The 27,624-nt window shown below is 47.6% G+C and overlaps 1 protein-coding gene and 2 long non-coding RNA genes across 6 annotated transcripts; 2 read left to right on the plus strand and 1 right to left on the minus strand.

Annotated features, from left to right (window-relative positions):
• Positions 1-2,859: 2,859 nt before the first annotated feature.
• BCAT2 (branched chain amino acid transaminase 2) lies at positions 2,860-25,859 on the minus strand. 2 transcript variants are annotated; one of them, XM_081837451.1, is made up of 11 exons: positions 24,272-25,859; positions 12,287-12,361; positions 11,916-12,116; positions 11,530-11,640; positions 10,833-10,952; positions 9,297-9,460; positions 7,769-7,911; positions 6,436-6,521; positions 5,382-5,522; positions 5,210-5,284; positions 2,860-3,374 (listed from the first exon to the last, which is right to left on the minus strand). In XM_081837451.1, exons 1-11 carry the CDS (start codon positions 24,308-24,310, stop codon positions 3,336-3,338), a joined length of 1,194 nt encoding a protein of 397 aa, XP_081693577.1. In that variant the 5' UTR covers positions 24,311-25,859; the 3' UTR covers positions 2,860-3,335. The 2 variants fall into 2 exon arrangements, with proteins under 2 accessions (XP_081693577.1, XP_081693578.1); XM_081837452.1 differs by lacking the exon at positions 24,272-25,859 and adding an exon at positions 21,192-21,243.
• LOC309327913 lies at positions 3,680-5,166 on the plus strand. The gene is made up of 2 exons (XR_014150676.1): positions 3,680-4,403; positions 4,768-5,166. It is a non-coding gene; the product is annotated as an uncharacterized lncRNA (long non-coding RNA).
• On the plus strand, positions 13,993-24,265 carry LOC309327904. Of its 3 annotated transcripts, none has more exons than XR_014150666.1 (4): positions 13,993-14,815; positions 21,258-21,331; positions 22,747-22,883; positions 23,290-24,265. It is a non-coding gene; the product is annotated as an uncharacterized lncRNA (long non-coding RNA). The 3 variants fall into 3 exon arrangements; XR_014150667.1 differs by having other exon boundaries at positions 23,888-24,265; XR_014150665.1 differs by having other exon boundaries at positions 22,747-24,265.
• Positions 25,860-27,624: the final 1,765 nt, after the last annotated feature.

Raw genomic sequence — 27,624 nt, forward strand, 5'->3', positions numbered from 1 at the left:
TGAAAAATAAGTGATGTCAGACTAACCTGATCTCGTTTTTTGACACAATTACAAGCCTGGTAGATGAAGGGAACGCAGTGGATGTAGCCTACCTTGATTTCAGCAAGGCATTTGACAAGGTGCCCCATGATATTCTTGTAAAGAAGCTGGTAAAATGCGGAATTGACTATGCTACCACTCAGTGGATTTGTAACTGGCTGACTGACCAAACCCAAAGGGTGCTCATCAATGGTTCCTCTTCATCCTGGAGAAGAGTGACTAGTGGGGTGCCACAGGGTTCTGTATTGGGCCCAGTCTTATTCAACATCTTTATCAACGACTTGGATGATGGACTCAAGGGCATCCTGATCAAATTTGCAGATGACACCAAACTGGGAGGGGTGGCTAACACCCCAGAGGACAGGATCACACTTCAAAACAACCTTGACAGATTAGAGAACTGGGCCAAAACAAACAAAATGAATTTTAACAGGGAGAAATGTAAAGTATTGCACTTGGGCAAAAAAAATGAGAGGCACAAATACAAAACGGGTGACACCTGGCTTGAGAGCAGTACATGTGAAAAGGATCTAGGAGTCTTGGTTGACTACAAACTTGACATGAGCCAACAGTGTGACACGGCAGCTAAAAAAGCCAATGCAATTCTGGGCTGCATCAATAGGAGTATAGCATCTAGATCAAGGGAAGTAATAGTGCCACTGTATTCTGCTCTGGTCAGACCTCACCTGGAGTACTGTGTCCAGTTCTGGGCACCACAGTTCAAGAAGGACACTGACAAACTGGAACGTGTCCAGAGGAGGGCAACCAAAATGGTCAAAGGCCTGGAAACGATGCCTTATGAGGAACGGCTAAGGGAGCTGGGCATGTTTAGCCTGGAGAAGAGGAGGTTAAGGGGTGATATGATAGCCATGTTCAAATATATAAAAGGATGTCACATAGGGTTGTTTTCTGCTGCTCCAGAGAAGCGGACACGGAGCAATGGCTCCAAACTACAAGAAAGAAGATTCCACCTAAACATTAGGAAGAACTTCCTGACAGTAAGAGCTGTTCGACAGTGGAATTTGCTGCCAAGGAGTGTGGTGGAGTCTCCTTCTTTGGAGGTCTTTAAGCAGAGGCTTGACAACCATATGTCAGGAGTGCTCTGATGGTGTTTCCTGCTTGGCAGGGGGTTGGACTCGATGGCCCTTGTGGTCTCTTCCAACTCTATGATTCTATGATTCTATGCTGGCCACGTGACCCGGAAGCTGTCTGTGGACAAATGCCGGCTCCCTCAGCCTACAGAGCGAGATGAGTGCGCAACCCCAGAGTCGGTCACGACTGGACCTAATGGTCAGGGGTCCCTTTACCTTAAGCTGGAAAAGTCTGAAAAAACTCCAGAGGGGTTTTTTCCCCTGCGCTTCCATCAAACCCAGAGACATCCTTGGGCCTTATGACCACCACTTGCACAAGGTACTCAGGATGTTGGAGAATTCCATCAGAAACAGAAAGAGGAATGGAAATTGCCACAAGTTGCTCATTCACCCAGTTAGGAACAGAAATCACACGAGCAAATATGAACAGCATTCACTATCCTTTTTTAAAAAAAAGTCCACATACATTTTGTTCCTTTTCTCTCTTTTACATTTTCCGTTCCCTAAAATGCATCGAAATTATGCAGTCAATGGGTTACATTCATTTCCGTTGCATTAGGTAGCGAGACAGATAACGTAGGTTTGAGCAGGAGCCGAACTGCCTGGTGGGGGAGACTCCTCAGGGACTTTGTGCCCCGATCACCGGGGGGGGGGGAGCGAGGTGTTTTGTCTCAGGTGCCAAAATGCCTCAGGCCGCCTTGAACAAGGCACAACTGTCATCTGAGTCAAAACCAATCATTGGTGCCCTACGTAAGTCAGGGATGGGGAACCTTTTTCCAGTCCGAGGGCAACTACCGCTTCTGAACTAGCTTTCAGGGTCCACATGCCAGTGGTGGGCGGGGCCAGGGGCAAAAGTGGGCGGAGCAACGACCATCAATATTACCTTCCTACAGCAGGCTAGTTTCACACACCTCGCTCTCTCTTTCACCCAGGCAAAAAGGCACCATGAGAGTTGAAGGACACTTTCCAGCTGGGCAACAGGCTTGCCCCCCCCCCAAGCCGGAGATCCCTTCACCCCTGCGTCTGTGACTCACAACTACGGTGTTAATCTAGCTTTATTCTTCTTGGAACAACGCAGCATCCTTCAGATCTAGGGTGGGGGGACTTGTGGCCCTCCAGATGCTGTTGGACTACAACTCCCATCTTCCCTTTCACTGGCTATGCCGGCTGAGGCTCATGGGAGCCGAGTCCATCAAGGGCCAAGCAGGGCCACAGCTTCCCCCCTCCTGTGGTAGACCGTTCTCCCCAGAACTCTTCACAGAACAAGTCGCTGCTTAAAAGAAGCGGACTGTCGTTCCATGTGGGGAAATCAGAAACAGGTCCCAGAAGCTTCTCCAGGAGATGGTTTTTAATTTTAAATAGCATTTTTTAAATGTAAAAAAACCTGCCTCCCGTTCCCAATACCTTTTGGCGTTCAAAGCTAGTTTGCAACCCCTAAGCGCAGATGGATTCTCTTAACTCTAAGCCAAGACACATTTGGAATATTAAAAAAGAGGCGGCAAGAATGTTCAAGCGGTAAATTTGAAACGTCTGGAGAACTGCAGATCAGGAAGCAAAAGTTAACTTTTTTTAGCACCAGTGACTAGTGTACAAAAGCTAACTTTTGCCAGAGCAAAAAGTTTAGACTTGAGACTTCTGTGCTTCTGCGTGAATCCAAGAACATACTTTTTTAAAAATTAAAAACAGTCTTTTCCGGACAGATCCTGGATGTGTAACTACTTTAAAAAAAAAACAAAACAAACAAACACAAAACATGTGTGAGTTTCTGTGTGGATTTAAACAGTTTTGAAGACACGTCAGTTTCTCCCCCCCTCTCTCTCTCTCTCAATATTGCACTTTAAAAGCAGGAGGCAGTTGAATTTTGGAGCAGAGAGAGCAGCGGCGATTTCAGTCCAGATATTCCTTCCCATTGCACGGAAGATGCGAGCAGGAGCTCTTCTAAGCTCTGGGCACATCCCAGAGTGGAGTGTTTCGTGGCCACAAAGCGGCCTGCAGTTGTAACAGGCAGAAGAAGGCCAACTTTATCCGAGAGCATAACCGGTCCAGTACAAACTCTGACAGAGAAAAAGGCAGGACTGTCAAAGCTATAGAACCAAGTCATAAATACGGCACTGGTAAGATGAGAGAGAAAAACGGAGAGGCTGTAGCAGGAGGAGGAGGAGGAGGAAGAGGAGGCGGCTCCGGTGGGGTGTTGCTCAGCCTGCGTCAGACTGGGTAGACCCAATCACTGGCGACACGTCCATACTGCAGGGAGGGAGGGAGGGAGGGAGGGAGGGAGAGAGAGAGAGAGAGAGAGAAATAAATAAATAAATAAATAAATAAATAAGGGAAGGTGGGAAGATACACTGTATTTTTCCGTATAGAAGTATATTTTTTCCTAAATTTTTGATGTTTAAATAAGGGGTCATCTAATAATAATAATAATAATAATAATAATAATAATAATAATATATTATTATTATTATTATTATTTATACCCCACCCACCTGGCTGAGTTTCCCCAGCCACTCTGGGCGGTTCCCAATCGAGTGTTAAAAACAGTACAGCATTAAATATTAAAAACTTCCCTAAACAGGGCTGCCTTCAGATGTCTCTTGAAGATAAGATAGCTACTTATTTCCTTCACATCTGAAGGGAGGGCGTTCCACAGGGCGGGCGCCACTACCGAGAAGGCCTTCTGCCTGGTTCCCTGTAACCTCACTTCTCAGAATGAGGGAACCGCCAGAAGGCCCTCGGCGCTGGATCTCAGTGTCCGGGCTGGACAATGGGGGTGGAGACACTCCTTCAGGTATACAGGACTGAGGCCATTATACACGGATAGTGCATAGTGCATTTTCTTGATTTAGAGTCCCCCAAAATAGGGGGCATCTTATACACGGGGGGTGTTATACATGGAAAAATATGGTAGTCGGTTAGCATGGCTGGAAATGCCACCTGCCTGCAAATTCACAGACAATGATATGCCCAATAATGTCAACCCTGACTGGCAGCAGCTCCCCGGGAGTCTTTTCCTGGAGATGCTGCTGGGGGTTGAGTCTAGGGCCTATCCCTGAGCTGCGGCCACTTCCCTGCTTAGCTCTAGGCTTTGCAGCTGCCTGACACTGGGATGAGAACGGGAGAGGCAGAAATGGGCCCCGCCTCACAATGCAGTAAGGGAGCAAAAGAAAGTCTATTTTCCCACCTCCTCTTAAATTTACGGGGTGGGGTGTGTGTTTGGGGGTGGAAACAAACCACTCCCCCCACCCAACACATAGCTTCAAAAATTCTGGGAAGGTCTTAAGGTAAAGGGACCCCTGACCATTAGGTCCAGTCGTGGCCGACTCTGGGGTTGCGGCACTCATCTCGCTTTATTGGCTGAGGGAGCTGGCGTACAGCTTCCGGGTCATGTGGCCAGCATGACTAAGCCGCTTCTGGCAAACCAGAGCAGTGCACGGAAACGCCAATTACCTTCCCGCAGGAGCGGTACCTATTTATCTACTTGCACTTTGACGTGCTTTTGAACTGCTAGGTGGGCAGGAGCAGGGACCGAGCAACGGGAGCTCACCCCGTCGCGGGGATTCAAACCGCCGACCTTCTGATCGGCAAGTCCTGGGCTCTGTGGTTTAACCCACAGTGCCACCCGCGTCCCTATTTGTAGGTCATACGTCCCTACAAAAAGAAAATTGCTGTGTGTGTCCACACACCTGCAGCTGAAAGTCATCAAGCGATTATCAAACATGTGGGGGTGAACTGGTGGAAAAGCGGGGAAGTGGTTCCCCTAGCAATGGAAAGTGCGTATCGTTCCAGATCAGAACGGGTGAAATCGGCTGCCAGCCCCCACTGTTCCTGGAGTGTGTGCAGTTGTGCACAATTATCCCTTTACACTTCATTCTTCCATGTTAAATCCACCTATTAAATTCCTCTTGCACAGTGGGTACCAAATGCAGGTTACTCCACAAGGTCGCTGTGCCCACTGGTGGCCAAACAGGGAACCACAGGCAGGATAAGCACCCAGGGCTCTGCCCTTCGCTTACAAACTGTTTTCTTAAAATGAAAAGGGAAAAAAAAACTTGTCCCCCTTCCCCCTTGCTGAGCTATACCTGAATATCTGTCAGCTCCTTCAGAAACCGTTTTGCAATCTCAGGTCCGTTTTCCATCGTGGGGATATGGTAATTCTGACACAAGAGAGGAGGAGAGATTCATCACGAAACATGAATCATAATTCGGACGCTTCAGAAAAGGCCAGTGTTGGCTCTATGTCCTAACTCTCACCTTGCCCTGGTAGAAGATTTTATTCACGGGACAAACGACACAGGCCGTCCCCGCGCCAAACATTTCCTTGACTCTGTTTTCTTCCAGGCCTTGGATCAGCTCAGCCATTGTGACAACCTTTTCAGAAACTTTGAATTCCCCCTGGGTGGAAAGAGATTCAGAATTAAAAAACAAGAAACAAACAAACCCATTGCCAGCTACTTTAAAAGCAGCAACATTAAACCTCTCAAGTTCAGTATGGAAGGAGTAGCAATGCAACTGTCATTGAGGAAAGAGGCTATAGCTCAGTGGTCAGGACATCTGCCCGGCATGCAGAAGTTTCCAGGTTCAATCTCCAGGAAGGGCCGGGAGCCGTGTTCGAAACTCCCATTGTTCTGGACACATTTTGGGAACAGGAATTTAATTAGTGCGATCAGTTTCTGAGCTCTGGGTGCAGTACTGCGCCTAAGATTTCAGATTAAAACTGCAGAGCGGAAGGAAAGGAGGACCTTTTTCTGCCTCCTCACTTCCAGCTACTCTCTGAAGACTGGAGAATAGACCCACTTCAGAATATTATGGGGGTGGGCAGGGGAAGGACTAGAGCACGTGAAAAATGAACTTAATATTTTAGCTGCAGTTCATTAATTTTCAGCTTTGTATTCTTGTTATATACCGTATATATATAAAAAAGCGCACCTAGGCATTCCGTTGTTGCGCCCACAACCTAGGTTTAATGTTCCATTTAGTTCCTAGCTTTCATATCTCAGTTCCTAACACGGGCTGGGAGAGTGCCCTACTTTGAAACCCTGCTGCCAAGTCAGTGCAGACAATCTTAAGCTAGGTGGGCCAGCGGCCTGACTCCCTACAAGGCAGTTTCATATGCTTCTCTAACTTAGCTCATTCAACAAAATGCATTGTTCTCCCCTCCTTTCTAATGGCGTTGTGGGTGTGTTGAAAGATAATGTGGAGAAAGCAAAAAAAGATTTTTGCTGCAAAATTCCAGCTTGCAAATCCGCCACCCACCCTCAGGTCCATTCCAGCACTATCAAAAGTCTCCTGTTTTCGCCAAACTCACCCATTCGCGTGCCAGATCTAGAAGGCTTTGCCGTATCACACCAGGTAAGATGATTCCATTCAGAGGAGGGGTGACCAGCTCCAGATCTGGAAGGGAAGGACGCAGTGACAGACATGCAGAAAACACACAGAGAGAGAGAGCTCAACTCCCTACGATTTTGTTTGTTTGTTTGTTAATATCCAATTTTCTCATCCTCATAACTTCAAAGATAACATACATTAAACTGCGTGGGCAACACATGTTGAATTGTCAGAAGCCGAAGAGGTGGATGAAAAGCCAAAAAGCCATAGAAGGTAATGGTTTTTCAATAACAATAAAGAGAAGACTGTGTGTCTTTTGCTTTTAAATGGTGCAGGTTCAACACATACCAGGCTGCCAGGAATGTGAGCCAACATATCTAGGCACTTCATAAACCACAAACAAGATCAAAAGGGGAACAAAATCTGAGGGGGACGGGGCGGAATTATCTACCCGGATTGCACTTAGTAAGGAAAAGGTTCAGAAAAAAGAATCCTGCAGACATTTATTTTCTCCATAAATATGATGAGGTAATAGCTGATGCAAATTGTTTTACCTTTACATATGCTTTTAATTTTCTTCCAACATGTCATAATGCAACGGCAGCATTAAGAGTGGACTCATCTTGGGGGGGGGGATTTTAAGTCAGTTTGCAAAATTTTAAAATAAAAGTCCAAATTCTTTCTTTTAAAAAAAGAAAAGCTAAGCTAGAGCTGCCATCTGATTAAAGAAACCCTGCTTGACTGAACATAAGAGTTTTAGCTGATTAATCAGATTTCATCAGCATATATTTGCATTTGAAACATACAAAAAAATACATCTAAAGGGAAAAGAAATATACTTTGCTTCTGAATGAAGTATTCATATGTCCCTGGAAGCACCTGCTTTAGGAGACGCATTCCTTTTTCCTTCACATACAGGGCGTCATTCAAATATTTTTTAATAAGTGGTGGCTGGTGCGCATCGGAAGTCATACAGCAGAAGGTAAGGAGACTAAGAGGAGGTGGAGCCAAAGGCAACGAGAGGCGGAGCCAGAGACAATGAGGGGCAGGGCTAAGTAAGGCTAGTTCTGTTCCCACCTCCTTCCTCCCTGCTGAGTTCTACAAGGCAGGAAGCTGGCAGGCCCTACCACCCCCTGGACTGCCAATGGAGGTTGATGCAGCAGTGTCGTCCCACATGCCCTAATAGACCAGCCAATGTTGCATTTATTTTATTTCATTCAGCTTATTTGCCTCCACTCTCAGAGGCAGTGAGTCTCAGTACGCCCATTGCTGAGAATCGCAGCTCTCGGCAACTCAGGGACCCAGTTCCTCACCTCCCTGCTGGTCTTTCCAAAGCACGAAGATGTTCATAGTCCCGACTTCTGTGATCTGGTGGTCGTCCCCGTAGAGCCAGAGAACCTGCTGGCAACCTTCTTTGGCGGCCTCCATCTGCACGTAAATGGTGGGGCCGTAGTTGCTAAGGGAAACACAAGAGCAAGGGAGGATTCCACCATCAGATTTTTTTAAAAAGGCATCTGCAGGTAGTAGAGAGTGCTGAGTCGACCCTCTCTTTGAAGATGTGGGGAAGGCAGGGCAAAGTACCCACTGAGAGCAGTTTGCAAAGCCATGAAAGGTAAAAATGCAAATCACAACAACATGCAAAAATAATTTCGCTCAGTGACAGCGATAAAAAGAGCCTCAGCTGTTCAAATGTCAGCTTAAGAGAGTGGGGAACAGCTTTCCCCAATCCAGTGATGAAGGAGGCTCATACAGATGCAGGTAAGACAGTCCTAGGTGTAGTCTAGATAGAGCTGGGCGATATCAGCTTTTCAGCATTGTGGTGTAAGACCTACACTGGCTCCCAGTACGTATCCGAGCACAATTCAAAGTGTTGGTGCTGACCTTTAAAGCCCTAAACGGCCTCAGTCCAGTATACCTGAAGGAGCGTCTCCACCCCCATCGTTCAGCCCAGACACTGAGGTCCAGCGCTGAGGGCCTTCTGGCGGTTCCCTCACTGCGAGAAGCCAAGTTACAGGGAACCAGGCAGAGGGCCTTCTCGGTAGTGGCGCCCGCCCAGTGGAACACCCTCCCACCAGATGTCAAAGAGAACAAAAACTACCAGACTTTGAGAAGACATCTGAAGGCAGCCCTGTTTAGGAAAGCTTTTAATGTTTGATGCATTGCTGTATTTTAGTGTTTTGTTGAAAGCCGCCCAGAGTGGATGGGGAAGCCCAGCCAGATGGCCGGGGTATAAATAATAAATTATTATTATTGTTGTTATTATTATTAAGCTTGTTTCTCCCTCTGCATCGAATGAGGGCAGAGTGCAATGGCAGTTTCACCCAGTAATGTATCGTTGGTGAAACTGCTGCCTCTCCTGGTTCCCTCTGCTAGCAGCACCCACTGGAGGAAGGAACTCTTCACCTCCTCCAGCGGACGCTGCTAGCAGAGGGACTCAGGAGCGGTGGCGGTTTCACCAGCAATATATCGCTGAGTGAAGCAGACATGGCGGTCCGCTCCTCATACCGTCCTGGGCGATATATCACCCAGGCCTAGTGAAGTCCTTGGCATTTCCAGTTAAATTATTTCAAAACACCTGGGAAATAAGCTCCCTTTTCTCTCTCTTCCTGAGATCTTGGATATCCACCGCCAGTCGGGCTAGACAGGAGTAGCCAACGCAGTGCAGATGCTACTGGAATACAACTCCCATCTCTCCCGACCATTAGCCAGGCTGTCTGGGGCTGATGGGAGTTGCAGTCCATCAAGACCCGGAGGCCACCACATTGGTTGCCGCTGGATTCAGCAGCGTTGGGCTGGAGACCATCCTGCCGCTGTACCTGTTGAAACAGAAGCCGTACTCACCCGCCCACCTTGCAGTCCCCCACGCCGCCCATCCAGGCACGGACAAAGCGAGGGTCGGCCAGTAGGGAAACGGGGCTGAAGGTGCCGGTAGTGAAATAGGCTCCCACGGGGCCCAGGATCACGTAGAGCAAGGCATGCCTGGACTTGGCAACCCCCAAGGAGGGCTGTGGAGAGGGAGAGAGAGAGAGCAAGGTGTTGGCACAGGCGTTGGCTGGCGGCCATTGGAATGGGCAGAGTGGGGAGAAGGGCAGCCCTGCAGGGGACAGAGTCAGAGTCAACGAGAGCCAATGGCAGGGGCAGCCATCTCATTCTGGTTCTGTCCCCATCCCCTTCCCGCTGCTCCTCCCTCAAGGGTGACCCTGAGAAGGAGTACGCCAAGAGGCTGGGCTGCTTGTAAGATGGCGGACTGAGGATGGTGGGCCCTCAATGAACCAGACTCCCCTGATTGGCAGTCGAGCAATACCCTCCATCGGCTCTGCTGCGACAGGCCAGCTCCATCAAGCCTCCCTCCTGTTCCCTCAACAGTCACCATTCCATCAGGCTGCCTCCGTGCGAGAAACAGGAACCAGGGCACATTCCATCAGGTTTGATGGCCTCGCTCCATCAGGCACCTCCTGCCCCAAACTACGCCACCTGGCCAATCTAGGAACCACTGTTTAGAAACTGGGGGTGCCTGAGTTTTTATTTCCCCCTCCCCCTTTTCCCTGGGGTGCTGTGGCCTTTTGGGGGGGCTGTGGGTAGAGACTGCCTTGTTTTGACTGCCTGTAAGCCGCTGAGGGAGCCTTTCTAGCAGAAGAGAGGGATACACCCTCTTTCTCAATAAATAAAATACAGTCATACTTTGGAATTCGAACAGCCTATTTCTTGAACGTTTTGGCTCCCGAACGATCAAACCCTGGAGTGTTCCGGTTTTTTAATGTTCTTTTGGAAGCCGAATGTCTGACGGGGCTTCCGTGTGGGATATAAAGCTGTCAGTCAAGTCCAACATTTCGAGAGGACTAACTGCCTCTATGGGGCAGGCAGTTTTGTCAGTTGGTCGGTTGCTGCAAGGAGTGTTAACTGGTAACTGCTCGGATGCAGTCTTCTCATGACTCACTACTATCTAGTATATAGTTTATCTGTTATGTAACCTAAGCCTGCCTTCAGGAACAACTCTGCAAACCTGAATGAATCTGATAGTAAAGTAGTTTATGTTAATCTGATTCAGATTCATGTGTGTTTTCATTAAAAGGGACAGAAAGGGATTACCATCCAGGAAGGTATAATTATTGATAGGACTCAAACGAGTTAGCAACCCGCTTATTGCTGCATAAACTCAAACAGGAGATCATTTAAACTCTGCTAAATTATATAAAAGTTCCCACATTCCCTGGCTTCCAATTGGCTGCAGGAGCTTCCTGCAGCCAATCAGAAGCCGCACTTTGGTTTCCAAACGTTTTAAGTCGAACGGACTTCCGGAATGGATTCCGTTTGACTTCCAAGGTACGACTATATACTTTAAAGGGGAGAGTGGGGAGGTGGGCCCGGGAAACACACCTCAGTGCCGATGAAGGTGGGGCGGATGTAGAGGCTGGTGGCTTCGGCGTGGGGGACCCAGTCTTGGTCCAGGTGGATCAGCCGCCGGATGCATTCGAGAAGCTCAGACTTGTCGAAGGGCTGTTGTGCAGAAGGGAGGGGTGGGGAAAGAGCAAGAAAGACCGGTGATGCTGTTTCCCCTTCTCCTTTCTGGAACTCAAGAGTCTCAAGGCGAGCCTCTTTCCCCACTCCCACAGAAAGATGCTTTAGGGCTGCAGCCCAACGGCAGAGCATCTTGCCCTGCATGCAGAAGGTCCCGAGTTCAAGTCCCGGATTCCCCAGGTAAAAACCCTGGAGGGCCACTTCTATGAATACGCTCGCACCCTGTGCGGAGAAAGAGACTGCACTGCTGTTTGTGCCGAGGAGAGAAAAGGGAGAGGGCGAGCCGAATGCAAGTAGTGTAAGTTCAGGCTTTGCCCTGGGGCGGTTGGGTCAATGCAGATGCCAGGCTCAGCGATCTGTGCATCCCTTTGAGGTGGCAAGGCAGTCCTGCTGTGTTCAGGGACCCGAGGATGAGCGGGGGGGAGGGCCTGGGTCTCAGCCCCCAAACCTTGCAGCACCACTTGGGGGGGGCATATCTGAAGACGGCTTAAGATGCAGCAGCCCACGGTTCCTGCAGGAGAGGGCGGCAAGGGGCCGCCTCACTGGAAGTACCCACCGGCAGGGAAGTACGGAGCGCAGAACGTAACATGCGGTTCATGTTCATCATGGGACGGAAAAGTTGGATGCGCTTGTCTGGGCCCCGGAATGCCTTCATCCCCTCAAAGAGCTAGATGGGAGAGAGAAAAAAGAGTCGTATGGAAGAAACGAGCTATTTAGAGACTCTGCCTTAATGTTTTAATGTTGTCTTTTAATCTTGTTTTTAAATTGTATTTTAATCAACTTGTTTTTATTATTGGTTGTTAGCCACCCTGAGCCCGGTCTTGGCTGGGGAGGGCGGGGTATAAATAAAATTTATTATTATTATTATTATTGTTGTTGTTGTTGTTGTTGTTACCTAGTGAAACTGACAGCGGAGACTCTTTTTATATAGGAAGCAGTTACCTCCACTGAGTAGTGCAGGGCGGAAGAGGCTGGATGCAGCGAGAGATTCTGGAACGGTTTGATGTGTGGCTTCCCCCAGCCTTTCTCCTGGCTCCATTCTATCATGAGCATGTGGTCAGTGAAATACTTGCCAAAGACCAGGTCCTTGGGGTCCGGTTTGGACTTTGGGTGCTTGTTCAATTCAATCTGGAGGTCCGAGGCCTGGTTTTGAAACAAAACAAGAAACAAGAAACATGAGGGCTAGGAATTTGCTTTTTCAATATCAAACTAAAAGGTGGGATCTCCCCCTGCGAGGGTTCGGATCCAACCCACATCTTCCTAGCTCAGATTCCCCCCAGATTAGGAGTTCATGAGCCCGCAAGTTTCCTCACCTTGAACGTGGTGCTTAAAAATCTCTGGGGACCGAGAAGAGAAATTAGCGCATCGCTGGTCCTCCCTCTCAAAACCTAGAAGGCAAGATGGAAAAGGGCTAAGAACTGGCATTAAAGCCTGTCCCTATACAGTGGTACCTCAGGTTATAGACGCTTCAGGTTACAGACTCTGCTAACCCAGAAATAGTATCTCGGGTTAAGAACTTTGCTTCAGGATGAGAACAGAAATCGTGCTCCAGTGGCGTGGCGGCAGCGGGAGGCCCCATTAGCTAAAGTGGTGCTTCAGGTTAAGAACAGTTTCAGGTTGGACTTCCGCTTGAAGCGCCACGGAAGATGGCCGACAATACCATCTCTCCAGCTCCCACAAGGCAATTTAGAGGCTGAGATGGGAGTAATCAGCCTCCCAAATTCTTCCCAGTGTAAGGGAAGATGCAGTCTCATCCGCGGATGCCCAATAAACCACCCCCAAGTTTGTAAAGAAGGAGGGGGTGGGGGCACTGGATGGAAAGCCCCCGAGGGAGTTCAGATCTCCTGGACGCTGTCCCCGCGAGCACACCAAGTTCCATTTCTTAAGATGAAAAATTGGATTTAAGTTTTGGACATGCTTCAAGTGAGGAGGGGAAAATTAATCTGCCAATTAAGCCAGCCACTGAGGTGCCAAGAGTGACGGAGAGGAAGAAAGAATAACATCTAAGTCGGTATGTTGTCTGTTACTACAGGTCAGTGGAACCTGCAGGCAAAGAGAAGGCAGCCGCTGCCTGCAGGTTCCACTGACCTGTAGTAACAGACAACGATACAAAAGGACAAGGGAATGAGGAGGGAAGAGGAAATCAATCTCTGGGGCAGCTGGTCCTTCTCTGGCTAATGGATGGGGCCAGTGGGTGCAGCTCGCCAGTGGCCAGCAGTGCCCTGGCTGGTGGCGGAGTACGCCTCCCTTTGGTTCTGCAGCCCTAGATCATGGTTATAGATCCTGCTACTAAAAAAACCACAGTCAAGTCTGGTATCAGGAATAGAATCAACACAGGGCCTCTGCAATGCTAGGACGATCCAGGTGGCATTTCCTGTCCTCCTCCTTGGTCTTCAGCCTCTGCCTAGTAGGCCAAAACTCCCAGAACTGTTCTCTGAGGCGAGAGAGCAGGACCGAGCTACTAGGCCTCACACATCCCATTCTGGAGGACAAGTCTTCACTCTGCCCTAACTCTTACCCTGCCCCTGGCTCAGCAGCTGCAGCAGGCAGGAGGATGCCTAGTGAATGTTAATCCAGAGGTGTTCATTCCTGAGAAAACACAGTGCCCATTGCCCATACTGGCTGGGACTGATAGGAGTTGGAGTCTGACAACATCCGGGGGGACTTATGGGTTTCCACCCCACCCTGGCTCCAAACCCTAACCAAAATACAATCAGAAAGCAGGGCCGAGAAAAGCCTCTATTGCAGGGGTTGGCAAGGTTTACCTCGCCTGGGCCGGTTCACTGCAGCGCAGATCCCTCTGTGGGCCGGATTGCACGTGCGTGCCTGCATGTACACAAACACAATTTCCAGCATTGCGCACGCGCAATTTCTGGCACCACGGAAGCGAGTCCCTGCACTGCACTGGTTTAGTGCAGCATGTGGGGACTTGCCAAGCGGGCGGCTCAGTTCAGGGGTAGCTTGTGGGCCAGTTAAACGACCCCTGTGGGCCGCTTGTGACCCATGGGCCTTAGGTTGCTGACCCCTGCTCTACTGGGATCTTCAGAGAGCTGCTGCCAATCAAAGTCCTGTAGCTAGGGCGGGCCCATGATCAGGCTCCAGGAAACCCTTATGCTCTCACAGGAGTGTGTGTGTCTCTTGTTAGGAAGAGGAAAGCCCAGAGCAGGGACTCATTCAGAGACACCACAAGCACCCTCCTGGTCATGCTGCTGGGTCTTCTGCCTCAGGATTAAAAGGAACAAACAAGCCAGCCAGCCTCAGTCCAGGACTGCTGCTAACCCAACTTCTCTAATCACTCATTCGCCATGAACAAACAGATTCAGTTAATGTGTAATCTGCAAACACCCGGGGAGCCATGAGGCAGGGGCCTTCAGGGAGCTAAGCGGCTGACATCCCTGGGTGGGTGTGGGTGTGAGAGAGATCTTGCCCTGCTCTACGCCTGCTTTCTGCTGCTGCTGCTACATTGGCAACCAGTGCCACGGCTTTCAAAAGAGCTGCCTTCATTGCCAGGCTCAGCGAAGGGAGCACAAAAGGCTGGTGATCCGAGCGTGGGAACACTGCAATTTCCATTTGTGAGGCAGCCATTCCCCAATCAGAGGCGGGAATAAGTCTCCCACTCCTTCCCCTCCTTTCTATCTTCTTTTTTTTTTGGGGGGGGGAGGAATTCCCAGAGTTGAACTTCAGCCCCTGTTGCATCACAGCAGTCCAGGGTGGAAAGCAGCAGGAACAAAGAGCGGCGGAGATCACTGGTACGGCGAGATTCTTTTAAAATACTATTTTCTTTCAAAGCACGGAGAAAGCACAGCTCGTCTTGGTGAAGAAAAGGGGGAAGATTTAAAAAGGTAAGCTTGTATGAATATGGGCGCAAAAGGTGGCTTGGATCCTCTTCTCCTGTCCTCTACCCTTAACTGGGAATCATGCAATTCACTGGGAAGTGAGGAACAGGGAGATAGTGGATCCCATGGGCTGGAAAAGGGAGCAGGGAAACCCTTTCCTAGTGAGCCAGCTTCTGTAAGAATATGCAAGGTTTGAAGCCACACAGAGTTCTTGATCAGGCCTGACGGTGTGAGCTGCTTGCAATGAATTATGATGATTTATGAAGTGACAGCTTTCAGAAGGATGGCAGGAGACTCTGCTTTCCTCCCCAACTCAGGGAAAGGAAAGGAAAGACACTATGCTTAAGAGTGATGTGAGCTTCTGGGGGGAAAGTACAGTGGTACCTCGGGTTAAGAACTTAATTCGTTCTGGAGGTCCGTTCTTAACCTGAAACCGTTCTTAACCTGAAGACCACTTAAGCTAATGGGGCCTCTCGCTGCTGCCACACAATTTCTGTTCTCATCCTGAAGCAAAGTTCTTAACCCAAGGTACTATTTAGATTCCATGATTCTATGATTTCTGGGTTAGCGGAGTCTGTAACCTGAAGCGTCTGTAACCCGAGGTACCACTGTACAGTGGTACCTCGGGTTACATACATTTCAGGCTACATATGCTTCAGGTTACATACGCTTCAGGTTACAGACTCCGCTAAGCCAGAAATAGTGCTTCAGGTTAAGAACTTTGCTTCAGGATGAGAACAGAAATTGTGCTCCGGCAGTGCAGCGGCAGCAGGAGGCCCCATTAGCTAAAATGGTGCTTCAGGTTAAGAACAGTTTAAGGTTAAGAACGGACCTCCGGAACGAATTAAGTACTTAACCCAAGGTACCACTGTACTTTAGAAGAACCTGGATGAATATTAAAATGCATTTGTATCTTGGCCTTCCTTCCATTAGCTTAGTATGGCAGATGTGGAGCAGGTTATGGCCCCCACCCCATAAGCCACATGAGGCTAGGCAGGGAGAGGGAGAGGGAGAGGGAGAGAACAGCTGGTTAAAGGTTACTTAACAAGCTCCATGGCAGAGGGGGAATCTGAACTCTGGATCTCCCTGGCCAAAGTCTTACACACTAACTCTTATACGGCGCTGGCTCCAGCTGGATAGAAATTTCACATGCAAGCACTGCCAGCAAGAGAGCCTATGCATTGACAAAACCTAGAGATCGCAGCATTAAAAGCTGGGGTAGATTTTAGAAGCCGGCATCAAGGAGAACGGCTTCGTTTGGGGGACAGGAAGGCCGAGGCAACCAGGCCAGTGAGCAGGAGACTTCAGGCTTGTGAACAGGGTTGCTTCTGTTCTCTCTGCTGGAATATACAGTTTCGCCAACCAGAGCCAGACAACATAATAGCAGCTCAGGGGCCAGGCCAAACGCAAAATAATAGGGCACAGCCTATTACCTGTCAGCCAGCCTTGGTGTAAGCTGCCTCCATCAAGATGTTTTGGACCACAACTCCCATCATCCCCGGGCAGCATCTTGTCCAAAGTCCAAAACATCTTGAGGGGGCAGCTTGGACCACGGCTGCCATGTGCCATAGAGTGGTTCTGAAGAAGGGTTCTTGGAGCAATGTGGGAAGTTGGTCAGATTCTTTCTCCATCCACTCCAGTGCTGCGTAGTCCTACTGGTGGTGGCTCCCTGGGGTGTCGGACACAGAGGTCTTTCCTCCTGCCTTCTCCTCACCCCCATGGGGCCCAGTTGAATTGGCAATGCCAAGAACTGAACCTGGACCCTTTCACAATGTGCTCTACCACTGAGCAATGGTCATTTCCCCAACTCATTTCACCTGGGGCCCAAAGATGGGGTTGGGGTTTAAAACCGGTAACTGCATAACGTCCTGGAAGCTAGGACCCCAATATCTAGTGGAAGAAGAATGGGTTTTAAGTGGCCCCGGGCTGTAGCATTTCATACTTAGGATAGGCAAGGATTCCACATAGGGTGGGAGGAGGCTCAAAGTAATACAAACTATTTATTTCTGGTTTTCCTTCTGCTGGAAAGACAGTTTACTGTTATGGGTGATGACAGGGAGTCTTGGGGACTGAATATCTGCGTCCCACTCCCCATGACAGAACTGCTGTATATTTTTCAGTTGTGTACCTGGAAGAAATTCAACAGATCTTCCTGCACAAAAATGCAATGCTGCGAGGGAAATGCCTACTGAATTTCTGCCTGCAAGATACCTATTTTAAAGGTGCACAGACTCAGATAAAGAAAAGGCAGTGACTGTGGGTGCAGGGTCCTCTGGGTGTGAAGCATCAACAGGCTTCCAGACAATGTGTAGTTAGCAGATTTTGCAATCTGGGAAAAGATTGTTTAAATGGATGCAGAAAACAATTCCAACAGCAGGGGGCAGCAAGAGGCAAAGAACCTTGGAAAATCTTTACAGCACATATATACCATTTACATTGATGACCTGAAATGACCAGCTCTCTGTTTACAGACACTTCCCTTGTCTGGAAGAGAGTCCAGTTCACTGGTGATCAGGTAAATGGCTATTTAGAATGGTCCTTAAAGTGTTTCAGCCTTTAGCCGGTATACTTCTTGGGCTGTGTGTACGTTATCCCAAAAGTATTCAAATTTTGCACATCCAAAAATCAGTAATTAGCCTCATTTATGCAAATGAAGGGATGTGGGTGGCACTGTGGTCTAAACCACAGAGCCTGGGGCTTGCTGATCAGAAGGTCAGCAGTTCGAATCCCTGCAATGGGGTGAGCTCCCATTGTTCAGTCCCAGCTCCTGCCCACGTAGCAGTTTGAAAGCACATCAAAGTCCAAGTAGATAAATAGGTACCGCTCTGGCGGGAAGATAAACGGCGTTTCCATGTGCTGCTCTGGTTCACCAGAAGCGGCTTAGTCATGCTGGCCACATGACCCAGAAAAAATGTCTGCAGACAAACGCCGGCTCCCTCGGCGTATAGAGCGAGATGAGCACACAACCCCAGAGTCGTCTGTGACTGGACCTAACGGTCAGGTATGCAAATGAAATATATCTGCATGCATCTCCTTACTTTGCCTACATCATTCTGTTTTCTCAAGACCAGTTTTTAAATTTTGAAATCCTGAGATTGAGCTAAGTTGTGTTGTTTTGATTTGCTTTGCTTTTTCATACGGGAAAATATGTAGAGCTAAGGAAAATGCATTTTTCTCCAAAACCACAAGTACTAGAAAGTTGTGCAAGTTTGAATGGAACGCAGGATTCTTAAGCCCTCGCGTTCCAATCCAGATAAGAGCCCACCCTCAAGCAAGAAACCTGCTAAGGTTGGAATACATATAACAACCCTGGGGGTGACTGAACCAGTTTCTTTCTTCTAAATGGGTGCCTGGGATCAAAGGCAATGTAGGCCCAGAGAATTCCCCTTTCCTTGGAGGAACAATAGGACAAGACTGAGCATGAAAGATTCCGCCTTATCACTCTAAGAATTGGGGGCTGAGCCAACAGAATAGCAGCATGTAAAGGGGGCAGCAAGAGATGGCAGGTGGTGACATATAGTTCCATAAGAGGAGTCCTCCTGGATCAGGCCAGTGGCCCATTCAGGATCCTGTTCCCACAGTGCCTCTGGGAAGCCTGCAAGCAGGACCTGAGAGCGACAGCACATGCTCTCCACTTATTCAGAACATATCCATCCAGGCTAGTGGCCATTGCTGGCCTTAGTTGTTGTTCCTGGCATCTGTCTGTCTCAAGAAGCAGAGCAATACATTTGGCACCAGCTTGGCTGCAGGAGTTGCCAGAAGGAGGCCTACAAGGTGCTGTCCAATCCAATCTGGATTTGTGTAAGGTTTACTCCTTAGCCTTTTCTTCTCCCAGATATCCCACAAGGCAGCAGAGGTTTAGGATGAGAGCTTTCCTTCTAGATGGGCTACCTTCCCAGGTTGACAAGCCCTCACTTCCCTCTACAGCACATGCAGAAATTGCCTTCTTGACCACTGGACTCACTATTGGTCTTGTTGAACCTGCCTAATGCTCTTTTTAAGCCATCCAAATGGGCGGTCATTGGTACCTCTCGTGGAAGCACATTCCATTGTTTAACTATGCCCTTGTGTGAAGGACTTCTTTCCTTTGTGTGCCCCAATTCTTCCAGCATTCAACTTCCACAAGCATTACAATCCTGTGTGGGTAGCTTGTGGGCCCAGGAAACTTGAGCTGAAACTCTACCTCAGTCACAGAGACACATCACTGGCTCTTGGCCTCAGTTTGCCATCTGTAAAATGGTCTCCCAGACCATTTATAATGCTCTGCACCAGTTCCCTTAACCACAGTATCTGCTTTGCCTTCAGCTTCCGGCCTCCTTAACACCCCTTCCCTTGCTTCCCTTCGCTTTATGTGACAGAGGAGGCAGGCCCTGAACAAATTAAGGCAAAACAGGGGATTCATTTGATATGCCAGCTAAATGTACAAAATCAGCTGAGGGGAAAGAGAAGGGCCGCTGGGAGAAATCGGATACCCCAAAACGCACTGCTGAGCGCCTCAAGAGCCACGTGGCAGAGAGCAAACTAGCTTGACAGCAGACATGAAATTCTAGCCTCCGAGCATTAAGTCAACCTCTAATTAAGGGGATTAGGAGGCAAATGAGGGATTGTGAGAGATTAATAACAACCACAAGAGGGAGCGTTTTAATGCTCTCCTGTGAAATAGAGAAGCCAGCATCAGTCCGCAGAAGCAATAGCCACAAAACTGAACAAGAAGGGCAGGTTGCTCAAAGCCATTGCAGTACAGTGGTACCTCGGGTTACAGATACTTCAGGTTACAGACTCCGCTAACCCAGAAATAGTGCTTCAGGTTAAGAACTTTGCTTCAGGATGAGAACAGAAATCGTGTGGCGGCAGCGGGAGGCCCCATTAGCTAAAGTGGTACCTCAGGTTAAGAACAGTTTCAGGTTGAGAACGGACCTCTGGAACGAATTAAGTTCTTAACCCGAGGTACCACTGTATTTCAAGTGGAGGCTCTTTCTGCAGTGGGTCTCTGCTCTGCCAGTCCCGATTCCCCATACCACTTGGCCCAAGTTATTCCAGAGGAGAAAGGGAGACAATGCACCAGGGGTAGCGAGTGGGGTGGTGCCCTCCAGCTGCTGCTGGACTCCAACTCCCATAAACTCTGTGGGCAATGCTGGTTGGGAATTAGGGGGATTGTAGTGCAACATCTGGAGGGAAGCACATTGGCTATCTCAACACTACACCAACGTCCTTGAAGCAGCATCTTTGTCTCAGACCTTCCCTGGCCCACTGACATTGGACAGGTGCCCTCACTACATTGGTTGATACGCGTGCTGAAAAGCAAGCCTACCCAGACATATAACCTGGTTACTTATATTTGTTTTTAAAGTTTTGTCTTTGTTTTATAATTATGATATATTTGGGTTGTTGTTTTTAATGGTGGATTTTGATTCAGGTTGTATCTACTATTTATCTGTATGCTGCTTGGAGACTTTTGATCAAGTGGATTATATTTTTGGTGCAGTGCCAGCTGGCTTTTTCTGCAGGCCCTGTCACAAATCACTGAACAATCTAATTTAAAAACAGCCACCTTAAACACACACAAGGCAGCAGCAGGTGGTAATCTGATCCTACCGCTTCCAAGCTTTTCCATCATGGAGATTCACATCACATGTGGATACGAGATCTATTATGAGAATCATCAGCGCAGTGTAGTGATTAGAGTGTTGGACAAAGACTGGGGAGGCCTGTTTTCAAACCCCCAGTTTGGCCATGGAAGTCATTTGGTAGCTTTGGACTAGTGATTGTATCTCATCCTAATCTAAAACCTTGCTGGGCTGTTGTAAGAACAAAATGGGGAGGACCTTAAACAGACAGTGACTGGACCTGTGGAAATAGAAAGATCACATGCACCTAAGAAAAACCCTGCTATGAAAGGCCCATCTGCACCAACATCTTGTTCTCAAAGTGGCCAACAAGATGCCCATGGGAAGCCCACAAGCAAGACCTGGGAGCAAGAGCACTTCCTGCCCACTTGTGATTCTCAGCAGCTAGTATTCAGAGGCAGTGCAAGCAGAACATAGAAATGATGGCTAGTAGCTATGATAGCCTTATTCCCCATTGTAGTTAACCTCCCACCGAATCACAGCCACTTTACCTTCTGGTAGCCAGGGCACACCTAAGCGGGAATGTTTTCTCACCAACTAATCATTCCCCACTCATTCCTAACTAAACGTTCTGCAGAACTCAGCTACTGGGATCAGAATAAAGAATACCAATGAAGCAAACATATGGAACTGAGGATATATAAACTAAATAAAATGTGATTTAATGTGCAGCTGCTTCCTTTAATCCAGGGCAATATGGGACCTGTTTTTGTTTTATAAATTATATATATATCATACAGTATATGTTTGCACACTTTTGTCTCTCTCTATAATTTTCCTTAAGGCTTCTCTCATCTCTCCTCTTTTTCTTCTTCTCTTAGGGAAGCATAAACAAAACAAAACAAGAAAACAGTGGCAGTGGTTGCCCACCCATCAGGCCTATGATCTACAGCAGGTATGGGCAGACATCAGGCTGACGCCATCTACGGTACTTTGCTGTTGTTTTTACTTGGACCCTGAGGTGCACCAACCAAGTGCAAAATGGTGGCTGAGGGAGGCGAAACCACCTACCTCCTGCAATCCAGGAGCCATACATTGGGATTATCTACATAGATAAATACAAATCTCAGTTATTACAGATCAGGGGTTCTAAAGCTCCAGTTTAAAGGAGGAAAGCCTTGTTCTTACTCTACAGCTGGAAGTTAGGAGCCCTTGCTAATCTACTGCAATCAGCCAATGGTACTACTACAACATCCAGGTCTTCAAAGCTAGCATTAACACCTGGCAGAACCGTGTTTACCCGGGGGTGCGGGGCACCCGGGCACCAAATTCTGGGGGGCGCCCGGAGACCAGCGCTGAAGCTGCCTAAGCTCTTAAATATCTACCTGTTATGAAATAATAATTTTGATCAAGCTAGAAAAACAAAATACATACCCGTATTTTTCTGTGTATAAGATGCCCCCATGTATAAGACGCCCCCCCCCATTTTGGGGGACTCAATTTTAAGAAAATGGGGGGAGATGGCTCCATGTATAAGACAACTCACACTTTTTAGCATAATTTTTAAAGAGAAAAACCTAGCCTTATACATGGAAAAGTACAGTATATACCTAGGTATTACCAAATTGTATACCTACTGTTTCACTAAAGGACCTTCGACTTTGTGTGCTCATTTACCAAAGATGTGCCGCGCAAGCTGTGGCACTTGTCATTCACAACGGAGGTGCTTGTCAGACTTGGGGGCGCTGGGCAGATCTTTGCACCCCAGCTAAAAACTCCCCTGGCATCCATGGGCAGTTGCTAGAACCCTAGTGCCCTGGCAGGGCCCACTGCTGATGCCTGCCCAATCCCCACCCCTATATATGAATGACTCACCACTTTCGACTGTGACAGGCGGCTGTATCTAACCACCCTTTACATTCCCCACAGTACCCCTGAATTAGCATCGTTCATAAAGGGAGGGGATAGATACATCCACTCATCTCTGCTCGGAGCAGTGTCATGAAAACCAAGAAGCCCCCCTCACCCGCTGACAGGAGGGTCTCAGCAGGGAACATCTTGTCCAGGGCTGCTGCAACCTGCAATGTCAAACTCCTGGTTTTCCTTTGCATTGAATTTAGTTTTCCTGGGTGCAGAATATACACACCTCTGTTAATGAGTGAGAAACAACTGAGTTGGATCTCAAAATAACCAGAAAGGACACTTCCCTGCCCTTGGCATGACAGCAGGGGACTGAACAGAGAAACTCAGCAGTAATGGCAACCATAATTCTTGGCCTTTGCAGAATTTTCAGTGCCTTGGCAACTGTTCCTCTTTTCATTGCCGACAAGCAATATAACACTTTGAAATTGCTCTCTCTCTCTCCTCTAGTAGAAACCCAATCCAGGCCTCTGAACACAATCAGCTCTATTTATCAGGAAGTTGCAGCTCTCTCGCAAGATGCATGTCAGAATGTCAGGGGTGGAGCGGTAGAAAAAAGAAGCGGAAGAGAGAACACAGTGTTCCAGGTAAGTGAGAATATCATGCCAACTTAAATAAAGAAAGCAGGAGGTATGCTGCCATGGGACTGTGGCTGCAAAGGGAGGGGCAGCCCCTAGATTTGTATAACAGGTCAGGACAAGAATAATGACAAAATGGGATTGCTCCAGGTGTTGATATTTCCAGGCAGAGTTTACAAGGAACGGATAGAGAATCCACAATTTCCTCATAACCAACATGAACTTTCATAACCCCACTGCCAAACCCACGTGTTTTAGTGTCTATTAAGTTAGCATCAGAAACACATTCGCATCAGAAATGCATAAACTGAATGTTAGCAGTTGTTTTTAAAGTCCACAGGGTTTTATCTGTGTAGTGAACACTTAAATTGCTCCTTATTCTGTTTAAGCATATTGCCATTCTTAAAAATCACAGGGAAGTTACAGCTGCTGAGGAACATAACACTCCAATCACTGAAGCAGGATAAAGTTGTTCTTGGAAAAAATCTACCCTAAGCCTGGAGGAATTTTGAGTGGGATAAGCTGCATGGGTCAAATCGATGCCATTTCAAGCAAGACCAGGTAGGGGGGGAGGGAGGCAGCCATCACCATAGACTTAAAAATCCAAATTCGTCCTATTGTACAAAGCATCCCTTGTGTCAAAAATTGTAAAAAAAGAAAGAGTATGAGAACAGCACCTTAGGTGTGGAAAAGTACTGCTCTGGGTGCCCTAAGGAATTTCTCGTGAGGAATTAAAGGAAATATAGCAGAGGAGAGTGTTATTTTTAGGAGAAAAATATTTAGCCATCTTTTTAGGACTAAAAGATCTCAAGAGGCGGGGAGAAGTGTGTTTTGTAACAACTTGGCAGTGATGTGCCTTTGGGAAATATCAAATTGGGAATTTATTTGACTGTAGGGAGCCAGCTGGAGCGGGGCTATCCAGTTCAGTAAATTTCCTCTGTTGGAGAAGAGATATGGGACTTGAGGGAGGGGGAAATAGGTAACGTGTTACTACTGATCACAATCTTTTCCAGGCTGAAAAACAGTTATTGGAAAAGCCAGGTGGTGAGTGACCAGGCGAATATTGGGGTTGGGGGTGCCTCCTTGGAAAGAAGGACTGGGGAAGAAGCAAGCTAATACCCATCTGGAAGGAAATGGGTAATAAGTGAGTATCTGTTTAGGAACTGGGCAAGGGATTTAGAGAAGAGATTGGCTAAAAGAAGGCGAGGGTGTTTTTTTGTTGTTTTTAACGTGGGAGCTACGTTCCCGCCCGGAGCTATTTAAGGACAGAACTGAGCCCACCACCGTGACCCCCATACCGGAAGTGCAGCCCCCTTCCCTTTTATTTGGGGATGGGCTGCGGGGAAAGGCCGCCGGGTCTCCTTCCCTCTTGGCCCCCCTCCCCTTCCCCAACTTACCCGCCCCAAAGAGCGCGGGAGTCCCGCCGTCGCTGCCATGCTGTTGGTGGTGCTTCTGTCTAATGAGGCCGGGCGGGGCCTGCTGGAGCCGGGGCAGAAAGGTTCCGCCCCTCGCCCGCCTCCAGCTCCACCTCTATTTGCCTACTTTCCATGCGGCTCTCCATGACAAAAAGGCTCGAGCTGAAAAGAGGGCGCAGCTCAGGACGCCTTTGTTTTCAATGTCAAATTTTGAAGGATGAGTGCGCCGCTAAGTATGTACAAAGGGCTTTGCTTCCCTTCCGCCGGTCGACTTCATTTAAAGGGCGAGTTAAAATGCGAAGGCTCTACAACCCTAATAAGGAATTACATCGAGATTATATTCAGTACTGCGGCGTATTCAGCACATTCTTCCTTATGTATGAGTAAAAAAACAACAAGCAAGTTGAGCAAAACAGAAACATTTACATTTACAGAAACAGCTACATTTAGGGTAGCTGATAAAGGCAAGATCAGAAGCACTGATGGTGCAAGAAGAATGAAGGGTGTCTGTTAGGAAAGGATTTGTGGAAATGTGTACATGTATTTTAGACGCACAAACACATCTTCGTTTTTCTTGGCACAAATGCCCTCTACAAAGTAGGGGGGGATGTTGCGGCCAATCACACTTGCTTTCCCTACACACGCCCACTCACCCATCCAATGGCAAAGCTGGCAGTTTCACATACACCCTTCAAGGAGCACATGTGTCAGCTTTGCATCTGACTATGCACAGAGCAAGCAAACAGCAGCACGGGGGCATGGCCAACAGCAGGGAGGGATTCAAGAATGTGCACAAACACCCACGTCATCTGGCTTGGGTGTTATTTATTTTAAACGTTATAGCCCTCCCATAAACTTAGAACAGGGAACAGTAAATGGGAGGGCATAACACATCAAGTGTTCAGTTAAAAATCAGTTTAGACTGGAAAGCCACAACAGAAGGAAACGGAAAAGCATGACTTCTTACTAGACTAACCACAGCTGTGGAAAGTTACCTCCAGTAAAAATATGTCTAGGTATCCAAGAGTTGCAATGCACAAGGCAGCACAGGAGCCGCTGTGTGAATCAGTGTCTAAAGCGTTAATCTGGGTCGAGAGATGTGGTTGTTAAAATCATGAGCTAAGAGATGGAAAGCCCCTGTTTTTGTCTTCACAGCACAGCTGTGAACTCACTGACTGGCCATTGGCAAGGGACTATTGAGCTTCAGTCTCTCCCTCTCACCCATTTTGTAAGAAAAAGGGGGCAAAATAATTATAATCCTACCCTACCATAAACGCTGGCTATACTTACAAAGATCACTAGGATAATGTATGCAAAGGGTTTAGGCACTTACTAAAACTCATTTAAATCCTAAATTTTATTGATGTTCTCCCTGTTTAGCCATGTCCTTGAGCAAATGACAGCAAGAGCTCCCAGCCTTACTGGTTAAAATATTAAAAATTAACTACCTCACAGGGCTCTTAGGAGGATGAACAAGAGGTCTTAAGCACTTGAAGACAATGAATTTTTTTTCAAGTGATAATCATGTATTTTGTTTATTTTAGCTCATTTTTTGTAAAAATGGGAGGGAAGACAATAAACACATTTTTTAAAAAAAAATCTGAATGGTGTAGAAAGTGTTTATGTGCTTGCCTAAAGCAGAAAGAGTGCATCCTAGACTAATGAGTTTTGGAAACGAAGAGGAGTAATAATCCAGATGGGAAACCTAGAACCAAACCGTTCACTTACCCACCAACTCTTGCAACATCTGTATTGGCATTCTGCCACATTTTGAAGATGCACTTTTTTACATAAGAATTCCTTTGATTGCTTGACCTGAGTCTCCTGTATTGTTTAGCTGTTTTAATTTCACATTTTAATCATGGAGGTTTATATTTTAATAGGGTTGTTTTATGGTCTCTTTTTAATTATACTGTATTTAAAGGCCCCATCTGCACTGCACATTTAAATAATTTTGGGGGCTGAAGTTTGTTGTTTGGTGCTAGGAGTTGTTAGGAGCCCCCTCTTCCTCTTACAGAACAACTATTCTCAGTTCCATGGAACGAGGGGTGACTTCAAAACACACTGGGAATATGTGTTCTGGAAGGGGAATTGGGGTGTCCTTACAACCTTCAGCTCCATTAACAAACTACTCTTCTCAGGATCCTTTGGGGGAAGCCATGACTGTTTAAAGTGGTATGATACTGCTTTAAATGCAGACGTTATAGAATTAGTTTTAAATATTTTGGTTTAGTAGCCATTTAAGCATTAAACAGTAGAAAATATATAAATTTGACACACACATATAACAACGACAATGACAACATTGTCAAAGGGAGTAACCACAACCCACCCACCCACCCACCCATAGTTTGCCAGGAGACAGAAGGACTGAGGTTTTATGAAGTGGGTTGCTATATTTTCAGAGCAGTATTGTTGTACATGTTGACAGCCAGAAACTCAACATGTGAAGTTGCCTTCCCCATCTGCACTTCTCATGCAGCACTGGATGTTCTTGGGGGTATGGGGGGGGCATGGAGTGGCAACCAGAAATTCTAGCATGTACCTAGTCAATGAAGAGCTAATGCTCTGTTTCTCCAGGACATTAGTTAATTGGCTTGAAAGAAGCAATTAAGGGAGCCCTGGAGTAATTGATTTTGCTGCATAGACTGCTCATTACCGCAGAAGGTGCTGGCTGTTCACGCAGCTATCCCCCCCCCCCCAACAGAGCAGAGACACAGCTGCCTCTGGGGTGGGAACAGCTGTTAAAACAGGAACTGTGCCCAGGTCTCCTTGTGAACTCTTTATTCTGTTTATGCAGACATCCTTTTCCAAGGCAGCATTCACGGCCAGCCTCAGTTGTAGCAAAGATATGCCAGAGATCCTTTTCAAAGGGTTAAACACAACCACTTCTGATAACACAATGGCCCTGTTTAGATAGCATATATACTGCCCATCATGGAGATCTGGCTGTATGTGTGTGTTAAAAAGGAGGGTACTCCTACAATTAATAGGCGGGTTTTTTTTTATCTCATGGCCATGAGCACATTCAGTGGCTGATTTCTGCAAATCAAGCTATTCTTAAAGGAACAGGTGCAAGTCAGGGCATTGCACCCCCAGCCCACCTCACCCCTGATCAGCTGGACATGCTGGAAGTTCTCTTTGCAAACAGATAAAAGCAATCTACCCACATGCCATTTGAACAGAGTTAGAGGAACAGAACAGAAGCCTGGGAAAGGTGCAAAAGTGGGAACAAGGCCGCAGAATCTAGTCTCTGACCAGGAGGCCCAACTCCTTCTGGTGGGTTCTCCGACTTGAATCATTTTAAAGCACTGTGGACACAAGGACTGGCTGAT

Source organism: Podarcis erhardii, assembly GCF_964252035.2.
Source record: "Podarcis erhardii genome assembly, chromosome: 13".
NCBI lineage: Eukaryota > Metazoa > Chordata > Lepidosauria > Squamata > Lacertidae > Podarcis > Podarcis erhardii.

Excerpts from the sequence above, each read along its gene's own strand:
- BCAT2 (XM_081837451.1), bottom strand. The coding sequence starts at position 24,310 with ATGGCAGCGACGGCGGGACTCCCGCGCTCTTTGGGGCGG. Across the intron at positions 12,362-24,271 it reads TCCCGCGCTCTTTGGGGCGG|GTTTTGAGAGGGAGGACCAG; the intron begins GTAAGTTGGGGA and ends CTTGCCTTCTAG. Across the intron at positions 12,117-12,286 it reads TTTTAAGCACCACGTTCAAG|GCCTCGGACCTCCAGATTGA; the intron begins GTGAGGAAACTT and ends TTTCAAAACCAG.